This window comes from Pseudorasbora parva, chromosome 15 (genome assembly GCF_024679245.1).
Source record: "Pseudorasbora parva isolate DD20220531a chromosome 15, ASM2467924v1, whole genome shotgun sequence".
Lineage (NCBI taxonomy): Eukaryota > Metazoa > Chordata > Actinopteri > Cypriniformes > Gobionidae > Pseudorasbora > Pseudorasbora parva.
Genome location: NC_090186.1, coordinates 3604980 through 3630423, shown reverse-complemented (window position 1 = coordinate 3630423; position 25444 = coordinate 3604980). Strand labels below are relative to the sequence as shown.

At 39.5% G+C, this 25444-nt stretch overlaps 1 protein-coding gene across 1 annotated transcript; it reads right to left on the bottom strand.

Moving 5' to 3' along the window:
• On the bottom strand, positions 1-24740 carry lats1 (large tumor suppressor kinase 1). The gene is made up of 8 exons (XM_067416763.1): positions 24573-24740; positions 23239-23696; positions 14219-14369; positions 12033-13396; positions 8619-9201; positions 5808-5990; positions 3611-3717; positions 1-2545 (listed from the first exon to the last, which is right to left on the bottom strand). Exons 2-8 carry the CDS (start codon positions 23608-23610, stop codon positions 2045-2047), a joined length of 3261 nt encoding a protein of 1086 aa, XP_067272864.1. The 5' UTR covers positions 23611-23696; positions 24573-24740; the 3' UTR covers positions 1-2044.
• Between the last annotated feature and the right edge of the window lie 704 nt (positions 24741-25444).

The window sequence follows — 25444 nt, the reverse complement described above, 5'->3', positions numbered from 1 at the left end:
TGCTTTTCCTGGGAATAAGACCACCAGTTTAATCAAAGAAAAGAGTTCCTTATTACAATCAGAGGCACAGGATAGATTTCAGGAAAAAAGAAAATAATAAAATGATGTTAAGCGACCGTTCTTGCAGAAGAACCGAAGCCTTTGGTAGTGACACCCCATAAGGAGACTAGTGTGTTTCCCAATGGATCCGGAGTCATGTGTACCGGAAAACATGTTTGACATCCTTTGGGACTAAGAAGTACAAATTTACACCGCATAACTTATATATACAAATTTTGTGTGTATAAGTAAAAAAAAGAAAAAAATACACCGAGCAACATTTACATCGTTTTTTCTTCTTCTGGGAAACGGTCAGAGAGTACAGGATGATCTTCCTCATAGTTTTGGTGAAAGAAAGCATAAAGTCACAGTCCCTGTGTCGCTCCGAGTGAGAAACAAATCCACACGATCATAAATAAAGACATCATCTGAGGAAGAAAACACTCGACTCCTTTCAGCTACCATTAAAAAAAGTCTTTAAATAAATTAAAGAGTAGTAAAAATACAGAGCTCCACTGTATCATTAGATTCTCGCTCATCCTGAACAACACATAATAAATACAGCACAAAGTGTCAAGGCAGACTCACCTGTCCCCACATACAACACACACACACCCACACACATTCTACACGGGCCGTCTCGGGAAAATACGGCCCCACAAATCAAAGAAATAGGAAATTCTATTGTGCATAAAGAAAATAAAGCCAATTTAATTGTAATTTTCATTACTCGATTTCATATAGAGGAGGCTGTGGAAAACAAATGCTGCCATGAGGTCTAATATTTCAGTATTACGCATTTGTTTGCATTACAGTAGTGAGACATTGAGATTTTAAATATTCTTGTCATAGTCGTGAAGAGTGGACATATCCCAACGCTGATATGAGTGGTCCTGTATGAGTCCATGCTCACGCAAAATATCATTTCGGGACAGTTTCTTTTGATTTATGGGGAAACTTGACTAGGGTTGCAAAGTTTCAGATTTTTTGGGGGGGAAAACTTTCCACTTTCCCAAATTGTTGAAAATTTTCCACTTTTAATTTTTTTTAGAAGCTTTCCAGATTTTTTATTTTTTTTTTGTAAACTTTCCCCCCCAAAAACTGTGGAAACTTTCCAGTTTTTTATTTTTTTTTATTTTCCAATATATTTTTTAAAACTTTCCAGAATGTTTTTTTTTTAACTTTCCCGAATTATTTTGAGGAAACTTTCCCGAATTATTTTGAGGAAACTTTCCCGAATTATTTTGAGGAAACTTTCCCGAATTATTTTGAGGAAACTTTCCCCGAATTATTTTGAGGAAACTTTCCCCGAATTATTTTGAGGAAACTTTCCCGAATTATTTTGAGGAAACTTTCCCGAATTATTTTGAGGAAACTTTCCCGAATTATTTTGAGGAAACTTTCCCCGAATTATTTTGAGGAAACTTTCCCGAATTATTTTGAGGAAACTTTCCCCGAATTATTTTGAGGAAACTTTCCCGAATTATTTTGAGGAAACTTTCCCAAATTATTTTGAGGAAACTTTCCCGAATTATTTTGAGGAAACTTCCCAGAATGTTTTTTTTATTTTATTTTTACTTTCCAGAATGTTTTTTTTTTTTTTACTTTCCCGAATTATTTTGAGGAAACTTCCCAGAATGTTTTTTTTATTTCATTTTTACTTTCCAGAATGTTTTTTTTTTTTTTTTTTACTTTCCAGAATTATTTTGTGGGAAAGAATTTTTTGTAAACAATTCACTTTCCAGAATTTTTGGGAACATTTTACTTCACCCCTCCTTAAAATCCTGTAAAGTTTCCAAAAATTCAGGAAAGTGAAAAATCTGCAAATTTTTGGAAACTTTACCGAATTTTTAAAAACATTCCACTTTCCGGATTTTGAGGAAACTTCAATTTGGAATTTTCTGAAACTTTAAGAAAGTTTCTGGAAATGTACCTGAAATTCCCAGGCCTTCTGCAACCCTAATCTTGACAGGTTTTGTGAGATTCACCCACACACACATTCACACTAAACATACACCATGTCGCGGCCCTGCTCCGGCCCCAAGCCCTTCGAAGGGTGGGCCGCCTCGTCCTCCTCCGCCTCGTAGTCCTCGCACTCGATGGGTTTGGGACAGCTGTAGGGGTGGCCGTTATCGTCGAAGAAGCGGCGGAAGGTGAACTCGTAGAAGGCGTGCTCCGGGTGCTTGCCGTTCTTGAACCAGCGGTTGAGCGTATCATTGCGGTTGCTGTCAGCATCGTCGCTCCACAGTTTGTCAGGGTCAACGGGGTCGAAGTTGGAGGTGTCGGTGCAGTGTGTAATTTTGGGGATGTAAGGCGCATGCTGTTGCTGCCGCAGATCCGTGGAGAAGTCGATGCTTTTGAAGAAAGGCTGAGCTTTAATCTCATCGGCTCCATTTTTCCCAAGCCGGTCGTCCGGGCCGCGGCAGAGCTTCAGGATCAGGTCGGAGGCCTCCGGACTCAGCTTGGCCAGCTGCGGGATGTGTAGGGTCGTCTGCCAGTTTATCACCTGAGACCACAAACACATTTTAACAATTTTTGCCAAAGTGGATATGCGTAAAAACAGATTGCGTTTCCATCCAATTGGCCTTTCTACTGATAAAATATTGTGCGTAGACCATAGACCTATGACTGTAAAAAAAAAATATGGACGTAGTGTCCGTGACGTCACCCATAAGATTTTGAAGAGCCGTTCTGAAGAATAAAGTAGAGACGAGCTGACCGTCGCCATCTTGGCAACAGAAAATGGGCAAAGAGGTGGGACGTGGTGCTTAGGTGACACAATGAATATAGACGGCAGATAAATGGCTATCCACCTGTCACTCAAAGTAACCACGCCCTTAATTATGCAGAACTTTAAGGCTTTATATAATGTAAACTATTGAGTTATAAAAAAATTCACCCCCTCTCAGTTGTCATGAAGGGCAAAATTAGCCGTATAGACCAAAACCACAATTTGTCCCAGGCTGTAAACATGTTTTTTTCTGCTGTAAAGTTGGGCATTTTAACATGAGGCTCAATGAGATTCTGCTCTTCTGGAGCCCTAGTGGCCAGTCGAGGAACTGCAGTTTAAGTCACTTCTGTATTGGCTTCAACAGAAACTAGGGGAGGTGATGCTTGGTAATGACGTCTTTCCTTAAAAAAAACTGTCGCATAAGTTTTGTTAAATTGTTTAAAACATTTTGTGAAAATTGCCACTTTGCTGCTTACTAGTTCCACAAATAATAGGCCTATATAATAATAGGTTCTAATTCGATTCCTAAATTAGGAAATAGTAATCAGAAGATCACGGTGAAGTGGGACAGCTTGTCTGACATGCATTTATGTGACGAAGCCCATTCATTTGTAGACATATTCAATTTGTCCTGTATGCAAAATTTTAATATTACAGTAAAATGTTTGGTCACATAGAAACTTCGCTTTTTTTTTAATTACTTTTTTGCAATTAAAATTATGCAATAATTGCACCTGACTGACTGAATCTGTTAATTCATTGGCCCAACGTCTCAAATGTGAAATCTTCTAGTTAATGCTGCATGTGTGCTTTACAAAATAAACCGACATATATTCTCACCTTCATCTGGGTCTCAAGAGGAGTTGTTGCCAGAAAAGGAGGCTGACCGACTAACATCTCATAGAGGATAACACCCACACTCCACCAATCACAGAGCTGGGTGTAACCTACGATTAGGAAAACAAAGCACAACTATCAAATCACTTTAATCAATTTAAAGGGTGAAGTTTACAGGGGTGGAAAGTTCTGTTAAAGCCTTAAGCCTAAACTCAATCTGTTCATTAAATAAACCGATTGTGTCTCTTCAGAAAATTTAGACTAAATGCTCAATTCATATGGATTAATTTTACAATCCCTTTATGAACTTTTTGAGTCAAAGTTGCGTAGCTGTCAATGAAGGATCCCAAATCTCTCGTATTTCTTAAAAAATTATCATTTGTGTCCCAAAGATTAACGAAAGTCTTACAGGTTTGGAACTAGGGTTGGGTATTTCACATTTTAACCAGTACCGATACCCAACGGTACCTTTTTTCGGTACTTAAGAAATAAGTAATTTATAGACGTGTTATTGACATTATGCCAGAGCAGCCTCTGTCTGCCATTGTGTGTGATGTTTGTTCACTGTAAATTGTAGGCTACTAGCCACTAAATTAATTGAAATCATTAAAACAACCATATAATTTTTTCTTTTTAATTCATTTTCTATGAAAAGATTTCCAACAAATTCTGTGTTGTGTTTTCTGGTAATCAAATGAAGACAAAACATTAATAATTTATCTTTTATTTAATGAAAAACATTTTTGTAAAACAAAGCTGCACAACTGAGCTTTATACTGTTCAAATTAAAACATGGAAGAACAATTGTGATATATTACTTTCAAAATAAAGTTTTGATAATGTATTTTTATATTAGTATTAGTCTTATTATTACACTGAGACATATCTAAGCTCTACTGTACAACAGTAATATTTTTTTCAAGTTAAATAGAACTTATTTTGACAGGTTGCCGTAAAAAGCTTTGCGTTTCTATGTGTTTATGACGGTAGTTTTTTCTCAAATGAAACGGTAAATGCTGATGAAGTGACTCTCAGAGCAGCTCTGGAGACGAAGTTCATGCGTTCATGTCCTTATGAGATGGAATCACGTGATTGTCAAACGCAATTGTGTGTGTGTGTGTGTGTGTGTGTGTGTGTGTGTGTGTGTGTGTGTGTGTGAGAGAGAGAGAAAGGTAAATAAACTGCGGGTCAGCTCCATTCATTTACACAGAAACATGCAAGATTCGTATTTAAATAGTCTTTTTGTTGTTTAATATTCACAGACACTAGTCTATATGACCAGATGTGTTCTCAGGTACCAAAATGTGGTACCGATTGAATTAATGTGAATTGGTACTAAGTAGTACCAACGTAATTTGGTCGGTGCCCTTAAAAGTACTGAGTTCCTATTTGGACCCAACCCTATTTGGAACGACATGAGGGTGTGTAAATAATGACAGAATTTTCATTTTGGGGTGAATTACCCTTTAACGAGCAATTAGACTGGATCAGAACTTGACCAATAATATGTGTGACACTATTTAAAAAAAAAAAAAAAAAAGGTCTACATCGCAAACCTTCTGCAAACAATGAACAATTCCTGTTCCCCAAATGTGTATGAAAAGCTAAAAAAGCATTGATTGAAAGATTGATTCTTGGGATTTAAGAATCGATATGGGTTAGGGATGCACAATATTGGATTTTTGCCAATATGCAGATATCTTTCAACTCCCTTTGGCCGATACCGATAAACGTTTATTTTTCCCTTTGTTTGGAAACAACACCATTTTGAGCAAAAACATTTTTTTTGACCCAGGGGTCTTCCAGAATGTTCTAAAGGGTCCCTAGAAACTTTCAGAGAATAAGAAAACTGAATAAAGTCTACTGGATATTATAAATGCGTTACATTTCTAAATGTTTCTCTGATGTATACATTCCAGATTTGTATATTTTTGCTTTGTATCTTTAGTGGGTTTCTCACCATCGTCCCCTTTTTCTCGCTCACTGGGGTTGTTTGGCAGTATTCTTACAAACTGCTTACATACATTTATTGTGAAAGTTGCTTATTCTTCTTTAGGTTTATACATCCATCAACAAAAATAGATCTTAGGAAGAGGGTCCCTCATAAAGGTCATATTTCATATCATATTTGGGGTCCTTGGCATCATAAAGTTCGAAAACCCCTGCCCTAGTTGACGCTGAGGTGTTGTGCGGTACACACCTGTGCGCAGTAGGACCTCAGGTGCGATGTAGTTTGGCGTTCCCACCAGAGAGTGAGCTAGGCAGCGCTGATGCTGTCGGGCCGCTCTGCGCTCCAGAGGCTTTAGCCGATCGCCACAGCGGCAGCTGGCCGGATCTTCCCAATCCTTACTGAAGTCCATACTGTCCTGGCGCACATGATCACCTGACAACACACACACACACACATACAGTTCAGCATTATTAATCATTCAAAGTCTCATTGAACAACACAGTCAGGATCCATAAATATTCCCAGTCATGTTGATGTGTTGGTAAAAAGTAGGGTTGGGTGTCATTTTAATTTTAACAATTCCAATTCTCGATTCCAGAATTTATTTATTTATTCTTAGATATCATTCACATTTATTCTAAAGCCTAGTTCAGACTGCACGATTTTCAAACTGGTCAGGTCACTCTCTTCACACTGCGTGACTATCTAGGGTAGCATTATTCAGTCACTGCTGTGTTCACACTGACCAATAGATCGGCGAAAGTGGTTTTCACACTGCGTGACTATACAAGAGGAAGAATCGCCGACAACTCTCTCTGGTGCTCAAACTATATTTCCCAACATTCCCAACCAAACACACGTGCAATGTGACGAGTAAACAACGCGAGATCACACGTGTGTCAGACCGGAGTTCTCACGCAAAACTGGAATTGTTATTAAAAATAATAAACTGCACAAAGTTTGCTCCAAATTGTCTGTGCGCTGATTTGTGGAAAAAAAGTATATTGCGGAGGAAATTGTTGGAGAGACAGAGGGAGCAAGGATTGAGTTCTGCAAAGAGAGTTTGAGGTAAATAAATAATTTGGCAATCTGCTGCTGCTGTGGCTGGAAGTGCAAATGTTTGGGCTTTGTTCCTGTTTGATAGAATTGTAAATATATCTATTAAAATACTGATATTCTGCTCTATAACTCCTCCCTGAACCTCCCGCTGCTGTATCTCACGCTTTCATTGGCTGTCGGTCATCGGCGGTGTGATTTTTCTGTCAGAGTTCATACAGCAGGAGTTTGAATCGCCGACAGCTCCAGATAGAGCATGCCAAATATCTCACCGCCGTCGGTGACTCATTGGCGATTCTCTCTGATCACGTCTTTGATCATTCACACTGTGTGATTGTCACTCGCGTGCACCAGCACCGATTTGCCTTTGATCTCGGGCATTTGTCGGCGATTTCGCGAGACCTGTCGGCGAGTCAAAATCAGGGCTAAAATCGGGCAGTGTGAACTCGGCTTTAGTCTTATTGCAAAACATTTCCTTGTGGCTGAATACCATGAACACAAATCAACATGCAAGCAACTATATTGTTAAGAAAAATCTATAGCAAAAAAACAACTAGCCTCACTAATATAAATAAGCATAATTAGAAGTAAACGCTACAGTAATTAAAAAAAGCAAATATGAAAATTAGCAAGTGCACAAATAAATACAACTGATTCGTTCAATATGAAAACTGAAAAGAGCTGCAAGATTAATCAAAATGAAACCGCACGTGATTTGGCAAATACGGCGATTATTTTATGCACAGTTTGTCAGTGAAGCGCAGCTCTGTGATCTGTAAATGCTGCTCCATCTGAAAGCTCATGCAAAAAAACACCAGAAGAAGTACGAGGAAATCACTATGAGCATTATACTATCGCTGTAGCTGGATAAACAGAAGATTGAAACGCTTTGATTAATTAAACATGACTAATAAACACACGACTGCGACAATATATGGTTTCTTCAAGCCTTCTCAGGTACTGTATATTTATACTTCAATGCTAATTGACATAGCCTTTATCACTGTAGAGAACGCTGTCAGAAATAATGTTGTGTGCCTTAATCTGTGTAAGAAGCCACAGACAAACACTCAGCTGTCGTTATGAAGTGAGTTTGGAGTAAAAACAGGTTATTAAATGTCTTTTCTTGGACAAGAGGCTCATAAATGCTTCAAGTTTATAGGTTTTTCAAATGCACGTTATAAGCGTCTCAAACTCGCAGCGCTTACAGATGGAGCAGCGTTTACTACTGATCACAGAGCTGTGCTTCACTGACAAGATGCGCATTAAAAAAAACATACAAACTAGATAAATAAATAAATAAATAAATAGCAGTCTTTGTTTTAATAATCGTCCTAAGCCAAACCAGTTTAGGCATGATTTCAGATTAATTGCGATTAGGCACAGAAACCATAATCAAATGTCAAACACTGCACTTTATATATAAATTTCTCTTTGTCTTTTGTTATTTGATTAACATTATTATAGAGACGGCAGCAGGAATATTAGGCTGCTGCCACTTTAAGAGCTGCACCGATCTGATTTACATTGGTTTTCTTGGGCTTAAATGGTTTAAATTCATATTAAATTGCGCATATATTAATTGATAAGCGGAAAGCAAAGTCTTATCGAATCCACAGTTCTTGGATATTTGGAACGGGTTCGAAAAATGGAAAGGGTTCTCGATACCCAACCATGGTGAGCGTTTTGTATCAGAATGTCAGTCAGACCTGAATGTGATTTTGCAGTGGTTTATAGACGACTATTTCCCACTAAAACCCACATTTGAGGAGGCTTTTAGAGCAGGCTGGAGCACGTATCCCATTGGTGATGCAATCTTTCATTGTTCGCTATTATAATATTTTAGTCATCGTCATTACATTAACGTTTATGTAACAGACACAGTATATGCATAATGCATTAAATTACTGGCAAGGATACATTTACCTACAACAGTAGCTGAAAACTACTGGCTATAGTGGCACAAAATCATTGGGTCAAGTCATCAGAAATAAGTTGTCTCACCGCTTTGGTAGTATTTGGAGTCGTGAGTCCACCGGAAGCCAGTGCACAGGCCAAAGTCTGTCAGTTTGATGTGTCCATCACGATCAATTAGGATGTTGTCAGGTTTGATGTCTCGATGGATAAAACCCATTTTGTGGACGCTTTCCACAGCACAAGTGAGCTCTGCGATATAAAACTGAGCCAAGTCCTCTTGAAAAATGCCCATTCTGATCAAAAGACTCATCATGTCTCCACCAGGAATGTAGTCCATGACAAAATACAAGTTATCTTTATCCTGGAACGAGTAGTACAACCGGACGACCCACTCATTATCTGCTTCAGCGAGAATATCCCGCTCCGCTTTCACATGGGCCACCTGGTTTCTTAACAGAACATCTTTTTTGCGGAGGGTCTTCATGGCGTACAGCGCTCCCGTGTCCACTTTCCGAGCCAAACACACTTCTCCGAACGCACCAATTCCCAGAGTCTTGATCTTATCAAACATGGATTTGTCCATTTTGGCGCGCTTGAGGCGGATGTAGTTGGATTCTTTCTGGTTCAGCATCATTCGCATCTGCTCCTGTGCGTCGCCCGAAAGTCCAACCTGAACACACAACACATGTTGTTATAACAGCCCTACATAAATACATGCTCACACAACTAGGCCTTTCACGATAACTACTTTTTGTTTCGCAATATATCGTCCTAGAAATAATTGCGATAAACGATGATATTGCCATTTTAAGAATATTTTATGCCACTGAATATACAGCTCCGGAAAAAAATTGAAAGACCACTTAACATTGAATTCTCAATGTTAAGTGGTCTTAATTTTTTCCAGAGCTGTATAATCCTAATATAACAGCATAATAATGCAAGTAGACATACACACTTTCAAATGACCACCTTTTAATTCTTTAGCTCATGGAAATTAAGGGTAAAATAAATATCCTAAATAAAAAAAATGTAAAATGAATAAATAGTAAATAAACATTTTCCCTTGTAAAAAGGCTTTAACACTATTCATTCTGTGTTGACATTTATATGTGCACTGGAACAGGGGATCGCAGCTCTGAAATTTAGTCCATTTGGGCTTATTCTTCAAAACTGTCAGTAGTTGTCAGGAAAACGTTATCCGCTTGTTAAGTCGTCACGTAAGGAACGCCGTTTCTGGGTCCAAGTCTCAACTCGTTTCACTTGAGAATGCCATCGATGCCCGTTTATGAGCGTTATTGTTTAATATTAAACATAAAACATTTTAAAAAGTTAAACATTTGAAATACTTACAGTCTACACCACAGTCTCTATGGTCACAGCGTTACAGACATTAATATTTTAACGATTTATAAAAGATGAATAACTGTCTGGCCATCTGGAATTTTGGTATGGAGAAATAGGTTATGCTCTTGTACACACTTTCTTGAAGTATTTCACCACATTGTGTGTGTATATTAGCACCGTTTGTAGTTTCTTTTGGTATGAGATAGAGCGTTTGGACCCGGAAGCGCTGCCATGTGACGTCAGACCTAACAACCGGATAACACCTCAAATGGCTACTTTTTTCACCTGACGATAACGGCTCTGTGTTTGAAGGAACTGCCCAAGAAACAATATCGCCTCTGTCGTGAAAAACATACAAGATGACAGCACAATCCAGTAAAATGTTGGTGACATTCATTATCATGCAAACATAATGGCCGATATATTGCGTCACAAAAAATTATTGAGGTCATGTACATATATTTTACGATATATCAATGTATTGATTATTGCGACAGGCCTACACACAACACACATAGACACTGAAATAATATCAGACAACATACACACCACTCAATCATGTAATATTTACAATCACAACATTGACAGGCAGCATCCAGCACTGAAAAACAGCAAAGCATGCAATGCACATTGTTTCCTACAGTGAGCAAAATATTTTTTACTACTAAAGCAGGGGTGTAACGAATCTAACGATACACTCATGTCACGATTCGATACATATAGGAGTGGGCGATATTACATACAGGTATTTATTGTTTTGTCTTATGGACTATATGTAATCATATCATGTAAAATATCTTATTCAGGACAGTACTAAATAAAATAAAAAACATGCATTTTGTTAATATTATTCACATACTTTTTCTTGCCACAGTATGTCCATTACACTTCATGTCTTTGTAACATAAAGGCTATGATGCTAGATGATGTTGTGTAAGTAGACAGCTCATAATTAAAAAAAAAAAAACATTCAATGAAAAGACTCATGCCGTCCAACTGACCGGGTCTTACTTTACCACACACTGAGTGACGACTACTCCAGAAGAAACCTAAACTATGAAAACCAGTTGTTCAGACAAAGAAAAGAGAGAAGGCGGCTTACAGAGGAGATCCAGAAACTGAAAGATACGGAAGAGAGACAGACAGAGAGACAGACAAGAGAAAGAGAGAATAAAGGGCAGGAAATTACGATTGGAGAAAGAGCAAAGCTTTAAATATTCATATTCTTGTGTCATTGGTGCGTCGTCATCCTCAATAAACCCGTCTCTTGCGTGATACCCCGAACTTTTGAATATTCAGATCTAATATGATTTCTGACCTGTAAGGTTGCTAGAATAATAATCTTACTCTGTGTGTTAATAGGCCAGAGGAGAACTGCCCCTCCGACTGAGTCTGGTTTCTCCCAAGGTTTATTTTTTTCCATCATGCCCTGATGGAGTTTGGGTTCCTTTGGTCGCCTTTGGCTTGGCTTGCTCAGTTGGGGACACTAATTTTATTTGGATATTTAGTTGAAAACTTTAGCTGAAATTTTAATTACTAAATTAACTGTATCAACTTCATCACTGATCTGCCAACATTGTCGCTATATGATAAATTGAAATGAGCTGATAACATCAGTGTTTTCTCCAGAAGGACAATGCAATATTGTCCTGTTTAACACTGTGAAGCTGCTTTGAAACAAAACCGGCCATTTTTGTAGGCAATAAACTGCCGTAACTTTAAAAGCCAATATCTCCGTTTGCATTGAACTTTCAGCGCTGTAACTTTGCAGAGACTGTTTATGCTCAAGCAGCGACATTACACACTAACTAAAGTTAAAAAAGTCAAATCACATGCAGCCACCCCTTTAAAGGGATAGTTCACTTTAAAATAAAATTATGTTATCCTTTACGCATCCTCAAGTTGTTTCAAAACCTGTATGAATTTTTTTCTTCAGCTGAACACAAGGGAAGATATTTTGAAGAATGTCAGTAACCAAACCGTTAACTGGAGCCATTGACTTCCATAGTAGGAAAAAAAAATACTATGGAAGTCAATGGCTCCAGTTAACGGTTTGGTTAAGCTGCTTTGAAACAATCGTCATTGTAAAAGCGCTATATAAATAAAGTTGACTTGACAGAGTAGTAAAGAAAATGTGAAGAAAAGCATGCTAACCCGCTGCATCTCGCTCTCCAGCTGCTTCTTCCGCCGGTTCCTCTGCTGGTGGTTCTTCAGGACGTTCTCCACATGCTGCTCCATGAAGAACTTGAAGGCCTGTGGCGAATACATAGGAACTCTGCTTTCCCCTTTACGTTCCTCATCTCGTTTGTGACGCCGCAGTGGGACAGGAGACGTCGTGATTTGCTTCTTCTCGCGTTCCTCCGAGGCCTCAGGACGCTCGCTGGAGCAGGTGCTGTCTGTGTCGTTATCATTATCGGCTCCATCCTCCTCTTTGCTGGATTTCGGTGTGGGATTGGGGTCGTATCCTGGAGGCGGCGGCTGCTGGAGCAAATGTTTAGGATAAGGCGGCGGCGGACCCTGATAGCTCGGGACTTCAGCAGACGATTCTTGATATGCATTAGGCGGCTGCTGAAGCCAAGGTGGGTGTGTAGGAGCAACAGCAGTGTGAAGCTCCGGCTTTTGCACCCGCATACTCTTCACCGGCTGCAGAATAGGGGCTTGTGTAATGGTTGTGACGGTAGTGGCGGAAGGTTGTGAGCTTGGCACAGAAGTGCATTGACGCCCGCTGGGCTGGGCATTGGTGAAGGAGTTGGAGCGGCCTGGCACGCTGTGGGGCCATGATGAAGTAACGTCCTGATTGGGCGAAGTCTGAGGCTGCTGCACTGACGGTCTAACCTGGGGAAGCACTCCGAGGTTGTACATATCAAGGTTGTGGCTATTCCGGTTAGACACCAACATGCTTGGAGGAAGATTTGTTCCGTTTGAGGGAGCGGAAAGAGCGCTGGATTGCATTTGCTGGGCCGTGGGGCTTTGTCTATTTGGCTGGTGCATGGGATACGGAGGGGGCGGCGGCTGCCGCCCACTGCTATTAATGCCCATGTATTCGCTTTGCATCCCGCCATTTTGAGGCCAAGATGGAGGAAAGGTGAACTTATTGCTTCCGGAGTTTTGCATGATGATGGGTTGGCGACCCATAGGCACAGGACTGAGCCCTCGCTGCGCCTGCGGAGGGTTTATATAGCCATCGGGTCGGGGCCCCTGAGGCACAGGAGAGATCCGCGGCACCAGGTAATCTAGGTTCCCAGAATAGCGTTTGTTTGAGGTATTGGAGTCCCATGAGGAGGGAGGAGGAGTGATGCTACGCACCTGCCGTGGGTTCACTCGCTGGCCGCTGGCTGCAGCAGCTAGATTTTGAGGAAAAGTAGCAGGTCGTGAGAGGTCACTTTGAGGTCCGGGACTACTGGGACGGTAAATCATGCCATCTGTCATTAGAGCGCTTTGTCGCTGTGGGGCCATTGACTCCTTTGAACCCTTCCAGCTTTGGCGCCGCAACAATGACTGTTGAATTTGGGATTGACCTAGAAAGGAAACATCCATACAATCAACAACACTAACAGGAGCCAGTGCAGACATTGCTCTGCTAATAAGACTGTTTATTTACATTTAACGGGATAGTTCACCAAAAAAATGAGAATTATGTTATCATTTACTCACCCAGATAGTATAGTAGTAAAAACCATTGAGATCTTTGTAAGAGTACAAACAGTTTAATAAGAACTTTATACTTTTATAAAGACAGGGCATTACGCGTTTACAGACGGCAGCCATCTTTGAAAACAGTCTCGATGAATCGAGCCACGAACGCTGTGCTAAGTGAGCTGGTTGATAGGAATTAAGTTTGTGAAATCTAATTACATGGACATTTTTATTTATTTATTTTCTCTGTTGCGTTCAGCGCTTTCTTCTGGACACAAAGGACCATATGAGATTCCAAGTCACAGTTCATCTCTTAGCACAGCGTTCGTGGCTCGACTAGTTGAGATTTTTTCCAAGATGGCGCCTGTCCGTGAATGCGTAATGCGCTGTGTTTATAATGTATCTTCTTATTAAACTGTTTGTACTCTTACAAAGTTCTCAATGCTTGGGTTTGCCTGTAGGGACCCTCATTATGCTGCCGTGTTAGTGTGAGGCTATTTTGAGTCTTGTTAGTCGTATTAACTAGCCATTTAATTTCACTTACCCTGTGCCCCATAGACTAGTGTTATAAGCTAATCTGTTTTTAGAGATAAAACTTTTTACATTCGATTTTAATGAAAACGCATCCCAGAGAACAATCTACTCGGTAACCATCTGTTAATTACCCCTAGGGTCCGGAGTTGCCCTTTAATGGTGTTCCCTACCTGCTTGCTTCATTCCCGTGTTCACAGGCCGTGCAGCGGCGGCTGTTATCGGCTCCCTCGCAGGCTCCTGGAAGTTCATCCGACTGATGTACTCAATGGCCGCCTCCACACTGCGACTGTTCGTCTGCTTCAGAGCACGAACCACCATCTCCTGCACAAACACACAGATGATAATAATGATGATTATGATGATGATTGTGTGACATCCAGACATACCATGTACATTTGAATTGGCATTTACTATGCATCTGAAGACATAATATCCATTTGCATTATTGTTATCCATACACACACAAACACTGAGCTGACATATCAAAAGTTAAAATATAAATATTTCAAATAAATTAATAATTTCCGCGATGGAAGGTGGATGGAAATAGGGAATCCAGTAATAAAAACAGAATTTACTGTATAATGCGGAATTTCACATTTGTCAATTTTTTTGTATCAGATTAAAGCTTTATTGTGCAGCACTTTGCTTGACAAAAAAATATTTTAATTTCAAATGAATAAATTATTGTTGGTAAAGAATAAAACTGAATTTAAAAAAAAAATAACATTTCATATTTCATAACTTATTTTCATTACTGACCAAGTAATTTCTGTTACACTTTAATAAATTGTATGTTTCATGATTTCAGTTAATTAGACATGCTTTTTGATAACTCAAATTTTATTTAACTATTAACAAAAAAATTAAAACCGAGAAAATGGAATTTCATAGAAACGTCATTTTGTTTTTAGACGCAAGATCAACATGTCACTAAATAAGTGTGTGTGTGTGTGGGAAAGATCACCTTGTTCAGCATTAAGGGAACAGTGAATGCAGTTTGTGTTTCTGGAGTCCTGCACGTGTGTGTGTTTGTGTTTGTTCCCGAGTGAAAACCAGCCGATGAGCGAAAATCCATCAAATGTGTGTTTTAATGGCAATAGGCACATAAGTGCATATAATGTGAACAACACCAACGTATAGTGAACCAACCGTTATCCATGGATAATGCCATGATAATGTGTGTGTGCGCTTTTTTAGTGAAATATCAGGACATAAATGTGTATAATGCCATGGGTATGACACAGGTATTACAGGAGAGGGTGAAATATGAGGACATTACCCATGTCCCCACTTTTCAAAAGGCTTATAAATACAGAAATACTTATAAATACTCATTATCATACAGAATTTTTTTTTTTTTTGAGAAAGTAAAATGCAGAATGTTTCCTGTGATGGGTAGGTTTAGGGGAAGGGGGATAGAAAATATGGTTTGTACAGTATAAAAACCATTACACCTATGAAATGTCCCCACATTTCACAAAAACATAAATGCGCGTACGAGTGTGCATGTGTCCGTCCCACTTGCACGCCTGCATGAGTTTGTCTGTTTTCAGAAAGAATCGGTACAGTGTAACTGTCTTTTATAAATATAATAAAACTAAAGGCTATGGGCTTTAAAAGACTTTAAAACTAAAAACTAAACTCCATAGGGCTGTAACGATACACTCGTGTCACGATTCGATATGTATCTCGATACTGAACTCACGATACTTTCCCGATATTTTAAGCCAAAATAAACTTTAAAACTTATTTTTACCTTTTTATTATTATTATTAGTGGTGTAACGATACGCGTATTCGTTTTGAACCGTTCGGTGCGAGGCTTTCGGTTCGGTACGCGGTACGCTTTATGTACCGAACGGTTCTTGGTCTAATTAATTACATTTGGAAAATAAAAAAGTATGTAAAATATAATATCATGTGCTCAACAAGGAAGCCAATAACCAAAACGACGTAACAGGCAATGCCCCTGACTAAGAGAAAAAAACAAAAAACAAATATTTTTTAGGCTGCTCAGTCAGGTGCTCGCTTACTCAACACGCTGAATGCTCATTGCAAAATATTGCTTAACAGACCAGAAATAGAAGATCCTCCAATAACCAATGGGTCTGGTGTGTTGGTGAACTTTGGATTCTCTGTAGCTATGATGGTGTTGGCAAGAGTGATGGATTAAAAAACAGCGGTATGTCGCATTTGCTACATGATGGTACAGCAGCGGGAATAATTCATGTCATGTCAATCAACTAATTTACACCGACAACAAGACGATAAAAAGAATAAACAGCCACAAACTATTAGGGATGGGACGAAATATCGTTTGACAAAATATCGCGATACAAAACGTGACGAAACGCATCGAGGTCGAAAAAAATGGATTTTCCTTTATGGAAAATATAGATGGCACTGCTGCATGATTTGCGTTGTATATAAATAATTTAGTGTATTATGTGTGTGTGTGTGTGTGTGTGTAAGGGGCAGACATAACAAAACGCAGCGCGCATTTTCTGTTTGATCTGAGGCATAGCCCATAGTTGGAAAAAGTGAGAGCAGTCAGACGCAAAGGATGCAGCAGCAAACATTAATAGGGAAAGAAAAGGGTTGACATTAGCATTAATATTCTAAACCAAAAATGCAGTTATTGCCTATACATAAGCTACCATATTTTCTGTTTAACTTTTATTAGACTCCAGAAAGAAAAGGGCGTTTTTTCACTGAGCACATTCTCTGCAGTCTGACCGCGATGCACTGCAGCTCACTCTCGCTCATGTCTGAATCATTAACACCATAACCCCTTACAGAACACGTGTTTTATTGAGCTAAATACATTACATTTGGCTAAAACGAATGCACAGGTTACTTTACTGAACAAGCGCGCTCCCGAGTCGTCCGTGTTCTTCACACTGTCCACGTGAATCACGGCCCAGTTCGGCGCGCACACGCAAAATACCGGCAGTTCAATAGGGAATGCGGATCTCTTAAAGGGGCCGCACTACATTCCTCCTCGTGTAATATGGACCTCCTCCAGGTATGGTGTGGTTCTGGTGCGCTCACTGGTACACATTAACAATTTTTCATACGAACTTTTCCCTGTTCTGAATTAAACTTCCAGTGTAAAAACTCCCTTTATATTGTTAAAATGAGAGAAATCACTACTTACTCATTATTTTTAAGTTTAGGCTTAAGAGACATGAACAATTTCTTAGATAAACATATCTATGATCTTTGATATGTCTAGTCTTCATGCTGTATTGATTATTATAGAATAAGTATGATTTCACTAATAATAAATGTACATTTGCATAAAGCATGCATATTTGTCCATACCTATGTTGATTAGAGTATTAAAAACTTAATTTAAACTTAATTTAAGATACATTTACAATTGCTAAAAAGGTGCGATTAAATTGCTATTAATCGCGAGTTAACTCATGACAATCATGCAGTTAATCGCGATTCAATATTTTAATCGATTGACAGCCCTACAGTGCCCTCCACAATTATTGGCACCCCTGTTTAAGATGTGGTCGCGGACTTCTGAAAATTCTCCTTTTTTTTTCAAACAACATAAAACCAAAATGCAAAAAAAGAGAAAAATCCTACCTTTCGTTTAAGTACATTACTTTGTTGGTAAAAAAAAAAAAATCACAGATTTGGAAAGAAAAAAAAAAAATTTGATATCGTATCGTGACCCTGGCATATCGAGGTGCATCGTATCGTGAGTTTAAGTGTATCGTCCCATCCCTACAAACTATCCCACAAACTATCCCCACAGCATTTACACCGACATTTCCAACTTATTCAAATGGCAAAAGACATTTATAGCCGCGGATATGAGACCTTACGCCCGTTTCACACAAACTCCGTCTTCAGTGCGTAGCCTATGCGGTGCGTACTTTTTCTGTACCCATGTTAACGGTTGCAGACTGAAAACACAACATATGTGAAAGGACAACAGGGCGTGCGGCTCCTGCACCGCATTCGCAGCGCAAAACGCACCGCATTCGCACTGCAGACGGAGTTTTAAGAACGTGCTTTAAAGCAGCACTAGGTAACTTTTCAACCTTCATAATATATTTTTTAAGACTCTTGTGATGATAAATCGACTTACAATAGGTTGAATGACACGTCTGCCATTGCCTGATGGGGTCTGTATCGTTTTTAATCGTACTTTTAAACTGCGGGTTTCGGGTAGTAACCCGAGAAAAAGAAAAGAACTACAAAATTCGACTGCTTTACGGCATATACGTCACTTCCACCAACACACACACTTCCTTACATTCGGACGTGCGAGCCCAACTTTGTTCGTCGGATAATATAGTCATGTCCGAAGCAGCAGAGACAAATAAGAAAGAAAAGGTTTTGTTGGAGGAAAGCAATAAGAGGAAATGAAAAAATGATGGGATTAAAGGCAGGACGAGGATCAAAATGTGACCAGGGTTTGCTCGTCGGCGTGAGCTGAAGGAGGCGTGCCCGACCGATGCTGTCATGCTTGTTACGGTGAGCTACCACTCAAACATTGAACTTACTGAAGTATCATATAGATTCTGTAAAATGGTAACCAATAGACTACTATAATGACGCTGGCATGTAAACGTGAGCATCGTGATTATTTGGCGTTTAAAAAAAACAAAACCCATGAAATTATATTCATATGACATGCTGAAACATATGCCACTGACTGTAACGTTACCTGGGATGAAGACATTTCACACGCGACGCCAGAAGAACTCCTCTTGCAGTTTTCAGGGGAACTGTTAGTGCTGCACCGACCGCACCGACCCGCGGGACGCTTGAAGTTATTTGGCCCGCACCGCACCACTGTATATATTTTTACAACACGCCGCGCACCCGCGACCATTAAATAGACATACGGGGTCCGCGGGTTATGAGACGAGACTAGTTCAGGGCTATCAGGGTTGTCATGTCAACAAATGCACGCGCGATGGCATCCCCTGTTGTAGGAGGACAGCGCTTACGACAGTAGTTGAGGACATAATTTTTTCCAAACTGTAGGGGGACCCTGAGAGCAAAAGTAGCCAAGTGGGGCTTTAAGTAATTGAGCCCCGTTACAATGTTCCTTCACAAGCCCATTTCAGCCAGTAATTCCTGCTTTGTACTAAAAACAAAAGCCCAAATAGAGAACCAATTGGCCAAAGCAACAGCGGTTGCTCTGACAACAGACAGCTGGACGTCAAGGGCTAGAATGTAACGGCACATTACATTACCGATGAATGGGAGCTGAACAGCCACGTTCTTCAGACACGCCCCTTGAGAGTCACAAAGTAAAGAGCTAATGTCTATTTCTGTAACTACATAGACGATGGGTAAAGTATAGCTCCATCTTTGTTCAATGTAAAAAAAAATTTTTTTTAAAAATCATACTTTGTTAGTTTAAAAAAATAAAAAAAGGTAATTTATCTGCCAATTTTTTTATTTTTGCTGTATCTAAAACGTACCGAACCGTGAATTTTGTGAACCGTTACACCCCTAATTATTATATTATTATTAATTGTGTTTTATTATCAGGATCCACAAATATTCCCCCATTGCATTATTGTACATTATTTTCAACATTATATATAGTTGTTGTATGATTCTATACAATAAGATTATTAATGTAATCACTAAAACACGCTTTCAATAGACAGCATCTCTCCCCATGCCTGCCTCTCCTGCTATTAATGCAGTATGTAAGAATGAACCATCTGAAATGCTTTGAATAATCATACCACTAAAACTAAATGTGATCTGGTGATTTAAATAATGTTTGGGCTTTCACTAAGGAATGTTGCTTTAAAGGATGTTTGTCTGTTGACTTTAAGGAGTGTCGCTTTAAATAATGTTAGCGCTTTCACTGGCAGCGCGCGCACTTCAGATGATCAATGCAATCCGTCACAGCTCTAATCACCAAAAAATCACATCAGAATGACCGCTCTCAAACTGTAAACCTTTAGCTCATCCAAGAACTTTAATTCTGCATTTACTCTTTCATGTTGTTTTCGCGCGTCACGCAATCATTTGAACGTCCGTATTTACTACAGTACGTGCGTCGTGTTAAATATTCATCACAAAGCCATTGTGTCTCTTCAAACGACTAAAGAATGTTTGGATTAGACACTCGATTAGTTTTTCTTACATGCCTTTATGACATTCTTTGCATCTTTTAAGTTTGAGAGGAATGGAATTTAAAAATGGAGGGACATAAATCCCTCAGGTTTCATAAAGAATATCTTCATTTGTGTTTGGAAGTTAAATGAAAAACGACACGATGGTGAGTAAGTACATGATAGTTTACATTTGTGGTAGCCTATATTTGTTAATTTGTGTTTGGGTGAATTATACCTTATAAATAGGCCTACTACAGCAAGTTGAGCCTTGGATAAAACAACTCTATATCCCGAATCATATCGTTTCCATCAACGATACATATCGTTATATCTTTATATCGTGATATATCGTTTAACCCCTAATAATCAATACACTAACTCAGTACACTAAAGCATTTTCTGTCTGCCTGGAGAGTAAAAAAGACCCAGGATCTGACCAAAATCTGTTTTTGCCAATATGTATACTAGTGCTGCAACGACGCGTCGACGTCATCGATGACGTCGACTACGGAAATACGTCGACGTTCGTGAAATGCGTCGACGCGTCGTGTCAGACGTTCATCTCGCGTAATGTTGGCTTCTGCTCCTGGTTCTATCACAAAAACCTAGACCGCGAATATCAAAAGTATGGGAATACTTTAAACAGAGGCCAAACAGTGTTTCCCACACATAGACTAATTTGTGGCGGACTGCCACATAATCAATAACGGCCGCCACATTCGTCATTCATTCATTTTTACGCTATTTAAAAGACGCACGCATATTCGTTTAGCTGCATTTCCTTAACTTCTCTCTCCGCCCTTTTGCGCGTCTACTCACTCACACACACACGCGTTGCAATTGACCGTAAAACAAGTTTTATTGCATTTTGGCGCATTTAGTATGGCATAGCTTTTAAAACCAGAGCAGTTGAATAACAGAGTTGCGACACGCCTTCATCACGCGACAGCGCGCGGTCACGGCGCTCATATAATTCTAAACAAACCAGCGCGGTGTCAATCAATACAGACCAGTGTTTCCCAACCGGGATCCCGAGCAAAAGATGCCGGGACGCACTTACACTTCGGTTCATCTCGCATCTGATGACGCATCTTTAATATGGGTTGTAACTTGAAAATAATGCTGTATGTATGTTTCTGTCGATGGATACACGTGCTGATTCCTCAGGTACACTACAACAACAGCGATAATAAAAGAAAAACGTGGGCAAAACGGTCTCTCTTTGTAAACTTTATAAAACGCATGCGAGTGCTGCTGTACGTCCGAATATGAGCAGTCATTTTCACCGTCATCACCCCCGTGTAGCCAGGAGACTCGAATGAGAAGATCTGTCTTTGTGCACTCGTCCCAAAGCGCACAAATATTGAGTTATCTTTCAAATCCTGTGCTTAAATGGACAAACTCACAAAAAGTATGTCAAAATGTCATAGCCTACTCTATGCCTTAAGTGAACTTTATACAGAAAATACGACGACTATCCGTGGGTCTTAAAGGGGCAGTAGCATTCACTGCTGTCTGTTTAATGTCAAACAAAAGATAAAGACATCACTCACTGCTCCTGACTGAATAGCTTTTGTACGTTTAATAAGGATTATTTTTTAATTTTAAACAGTTAAATGTGTGGTTATTTTACTTTTGATTACTTAATTCCATTTCTCTACCTAAAAACTAATGTTAGACCTGCCTGAAAATCCTGAAAAGCATTGTTTATTTTATTCTCATCTTTGCTCAATAGTATTTATTTGTGCTGCTGCTTCTATTTAAGTTATCTGTTCTTATTTTCTTTATTTTCATTTGACAGTAGTCCTTTTTCCCCTGAACATAGCAAATACCGAACTGTACTGAAACGTGAACCTAAAACCGTGATACAAACTGAACTGTGAGCAGTCTGTACTGTTACACCTCTAGCGTAACTTATGCGAGGGGGTGCCACAGAATTTTGAAAAATTTCAAAGGGTAAAAAAATTAATCGTTAGATTAGTCGACTAATCGAAAAAATAATCGTTAGATTAGTCGACAGAAAAAATAATCGTTAGTTGCAGCTCTAATGTATACACATCTGTCAATTTCATCAAATGCAGAACAATTCATCTTATTGTAAAAAACAAAATATGTACATCACACCCACATTGCTAGCGAGCGTGAGTATGACACTAAAGCAGCAGAGCTGGTCTGGTAGCATACCATGTCTGTCATTCCTCAAATAACCAAAATTATAAAGTGACAGGAGAGAACATTCCAGGCACAAAAAATGATTGACATGACGCATTTAGGGGGGGGCGAGTATACAAGCTTCTCAGCTCAGCATAGAGACAGAGCAACACGCGTCTTAATCTGAAAGCCCCGCCCACCGGGGAGGAAAACAAACCAACCATTGATTTTCTATTGCGGGAAGCGGCCTCCTTGTCATTTCTGACTTATAATAAAAAAAACTAACAATGTCTTAAAGCTGATATGTGACAAGGTGTACAGAAAAAAAGCTAAAAAAACCCAGGAGTTTTTATAAGCTGTCGACCCCAAAAAACGAGCGTTTAAAGACATAAAAGTGCAATATAGACAGAGCGTGACATGTTATATTACACTGAGAACTGCACCCACTGAAGAGAGGAAAGTCATCAGCGTCAGAAAATATATAACACATAAAACTGACATTTGGATATTTTGACCAAATGTTTACTGCACACATAGGCATAGTGAGACATACTAGCCCCTTTCACACTGCACATCGGACAGTGACTGGCAGTGTGAATGGACCAAATCTAGCGGCCCGGGAACAAATGCCGGGTCGCATTATCCGTGTATTTGCCGGAATTGCAGTGTGAAAGGGGCTACTGAGTGTCAGGATCCCAAACTGACCCATTCTTCCTGCTGAAGCTTCACATATTATTGCCTGTCTCCACTTGTGTCTCCTTAACGCTTGTTTTTTTGGGTCGACAGCTTATAAAAACTTAGTTCTGTGTCCGAAATGAAAAGGAGGCAGCCTCACGCAATACAAAGTCAATGGAGAGCGCTGGATTTTTTTTTTGGTGTGGCCTAAATATGCTCTGTCTCTATGTTCAGCTTGAACTAAAGGGTCATTACCTCATCAAAGCCAGCGTCCTGCAGCACTTGCAGCATGTGTTTGTTGATGTCTGTAGTGTGTACACTAGAGGTAGTTTCATTAGCAAAAGGCATGAGTGATCTGCGGATCTCCTGAAGGGCTCTATGGTGGTGTGGGTTTTTGGGGTTAGTGCTGCGCCCCTGCTGTCTGGGATCATCTGGAGGCCCTTTCTCAGATTTGGGATCATCCGCCAGCCCTTTCCCGAATTTGGGAGGATCCGAGGGCCGGGATAGGTTGCGCAGACTCTCTCGGATCTCCTGCAGCATTTGTTGACTATTGCCACTGTAGTTGCTGGCAGGGAACGTCTTCGGCCGCATTTGTCTGTATCCCTCGGGTTTCTCGCCCCTCTTCATGTAAACACATATGTTAAGTGCCAAAATGGTGAAGAGACTTCCAGGAGGAAGAGTGTCCAGATTTCAGTGTTCGTTTCACCTGCAAACTAAAGAGATGGGACTGTATCATTAAACATGCATTATAAACATCAATGCATTTAAATTGCAATGCAAAGGTAATGCTAAATCATGCGTTTCTTTCTTTCTTTAGATTTTACTATATGTTTTCTGTGATGATTTACTCTTGTGGTATATCTATATGCCCAAAAGCTCACTAGACCACAAATACTGAAGACTATAAATAAAACAACACTGCAAAAAAAAGATTTGTATTTAGCATTTTTGTCTTGTTTCCAGTCTAAATATCTAAAGATTCTTAAGAATCAAGAGCAAGTAAAAAGACATGACATTTTTGCTTAAAACAAGCTAAATTATCTGGCAATTATGGGGGGTAAGACAAATAATATTGTTTACACTCAAACACTGGGTTGTTAAATCTGATCCAGGATCTGAGTAACACAAAAACTACCCAAACACACACACAATTTTTTTTTTTAGATATTTGGACTGGAAACAAGACAACAATACTAAGTAAGAAACGCATTTTTTGCAGAACCAGTGATCGTGATGATCACAGCTAAACAGGTTATATTAAGAGTGCTGTCTAGGTAGGCATCACTAAAGGGTTTGAAACACAGACGTGGTGTCCAATTGATTGTCTCTCTCTCTCTCTCACACACACACACACACACACAGACACACACACAGAGCTAACTCGGTTAGCCAACTCATGCTTTTACAGACGTATTGACACACAATGCCCTTGAAAAAGCTTTACACATTATTCCTACCGTATGAAAAACATATTAATGCTGATAAATCATTTATGAATCGGTACAACAGGTACCTGAGGCCTAACGCTGAGGCGATAGCATAGTGCTACCATACACCCGAATAAAGAGCGAATAATTACATTCCCTTACCGCTTAATGTGAGCGAGACATCATGTTTGTACATGTATCGACCTCTGCGCGATGTTAAATGAGTCTGAGTCTGACAGATACATGTATTTGTTGACGGACCGTCCGCTTCTCTTTGGTATTTACTGTCGTCTTGAGTTTTACAACGGCTGTCATGCGCGTCACAGAAGCCCGGATGTTGTGACACGCCCCCTTGTGGAAACCCCGCCCCCTGAGGAACCCATTGCGAGACGGAGGCCGGTCTTTGTGAATTAACGAGGCGCGTCAACACAGTTTGTTTCGTATTAAAATGAACCACTTGTCATTGTTCGTGTTCAACATGTTCCCATCTATGGTCTGCCCTCATTGTAATAGTAGGATCTTCATTATCAGAAAACGGTGCCATTTCTACCTGTTTTTCTTCTTCTTCTTATATCTGTTTAATTTTGAGATTGAAATTGAGATTACTATATATTTTACAGGCGCAAATACTAATAAAACTGTAACAGTTGAAGGAGTCATGAACTGCATTGTTTTATTGGTGTTTCCTTATAATATTAGTATGATTTTTACATAGAAAATATAAATAAAAGGCATTTTTCCTACCCTGATTTTAGCCTCTGATTAGAAGGCTGTGCTTGAAGGGGCGTGTCTGCTGTGAGACCAGTGTAAACGCCTACTGCTGTGATTGGCTGCTGTGAGACCTCTGTGTAAACACCCACTTCTGTGATTGGCTGACGTCTTTGCATAAGAAATAGCTAGTGTTACATGTTGAACTCTCTATAAAAAAAACTTGTCGCACATTTTTACTATTAGGCCTAGGCCTACATCTCTCAAGGTTAACTAATTGTGTTTAAAAAGTGTTTATTATAGCATTATATTCAGATATATAGCAT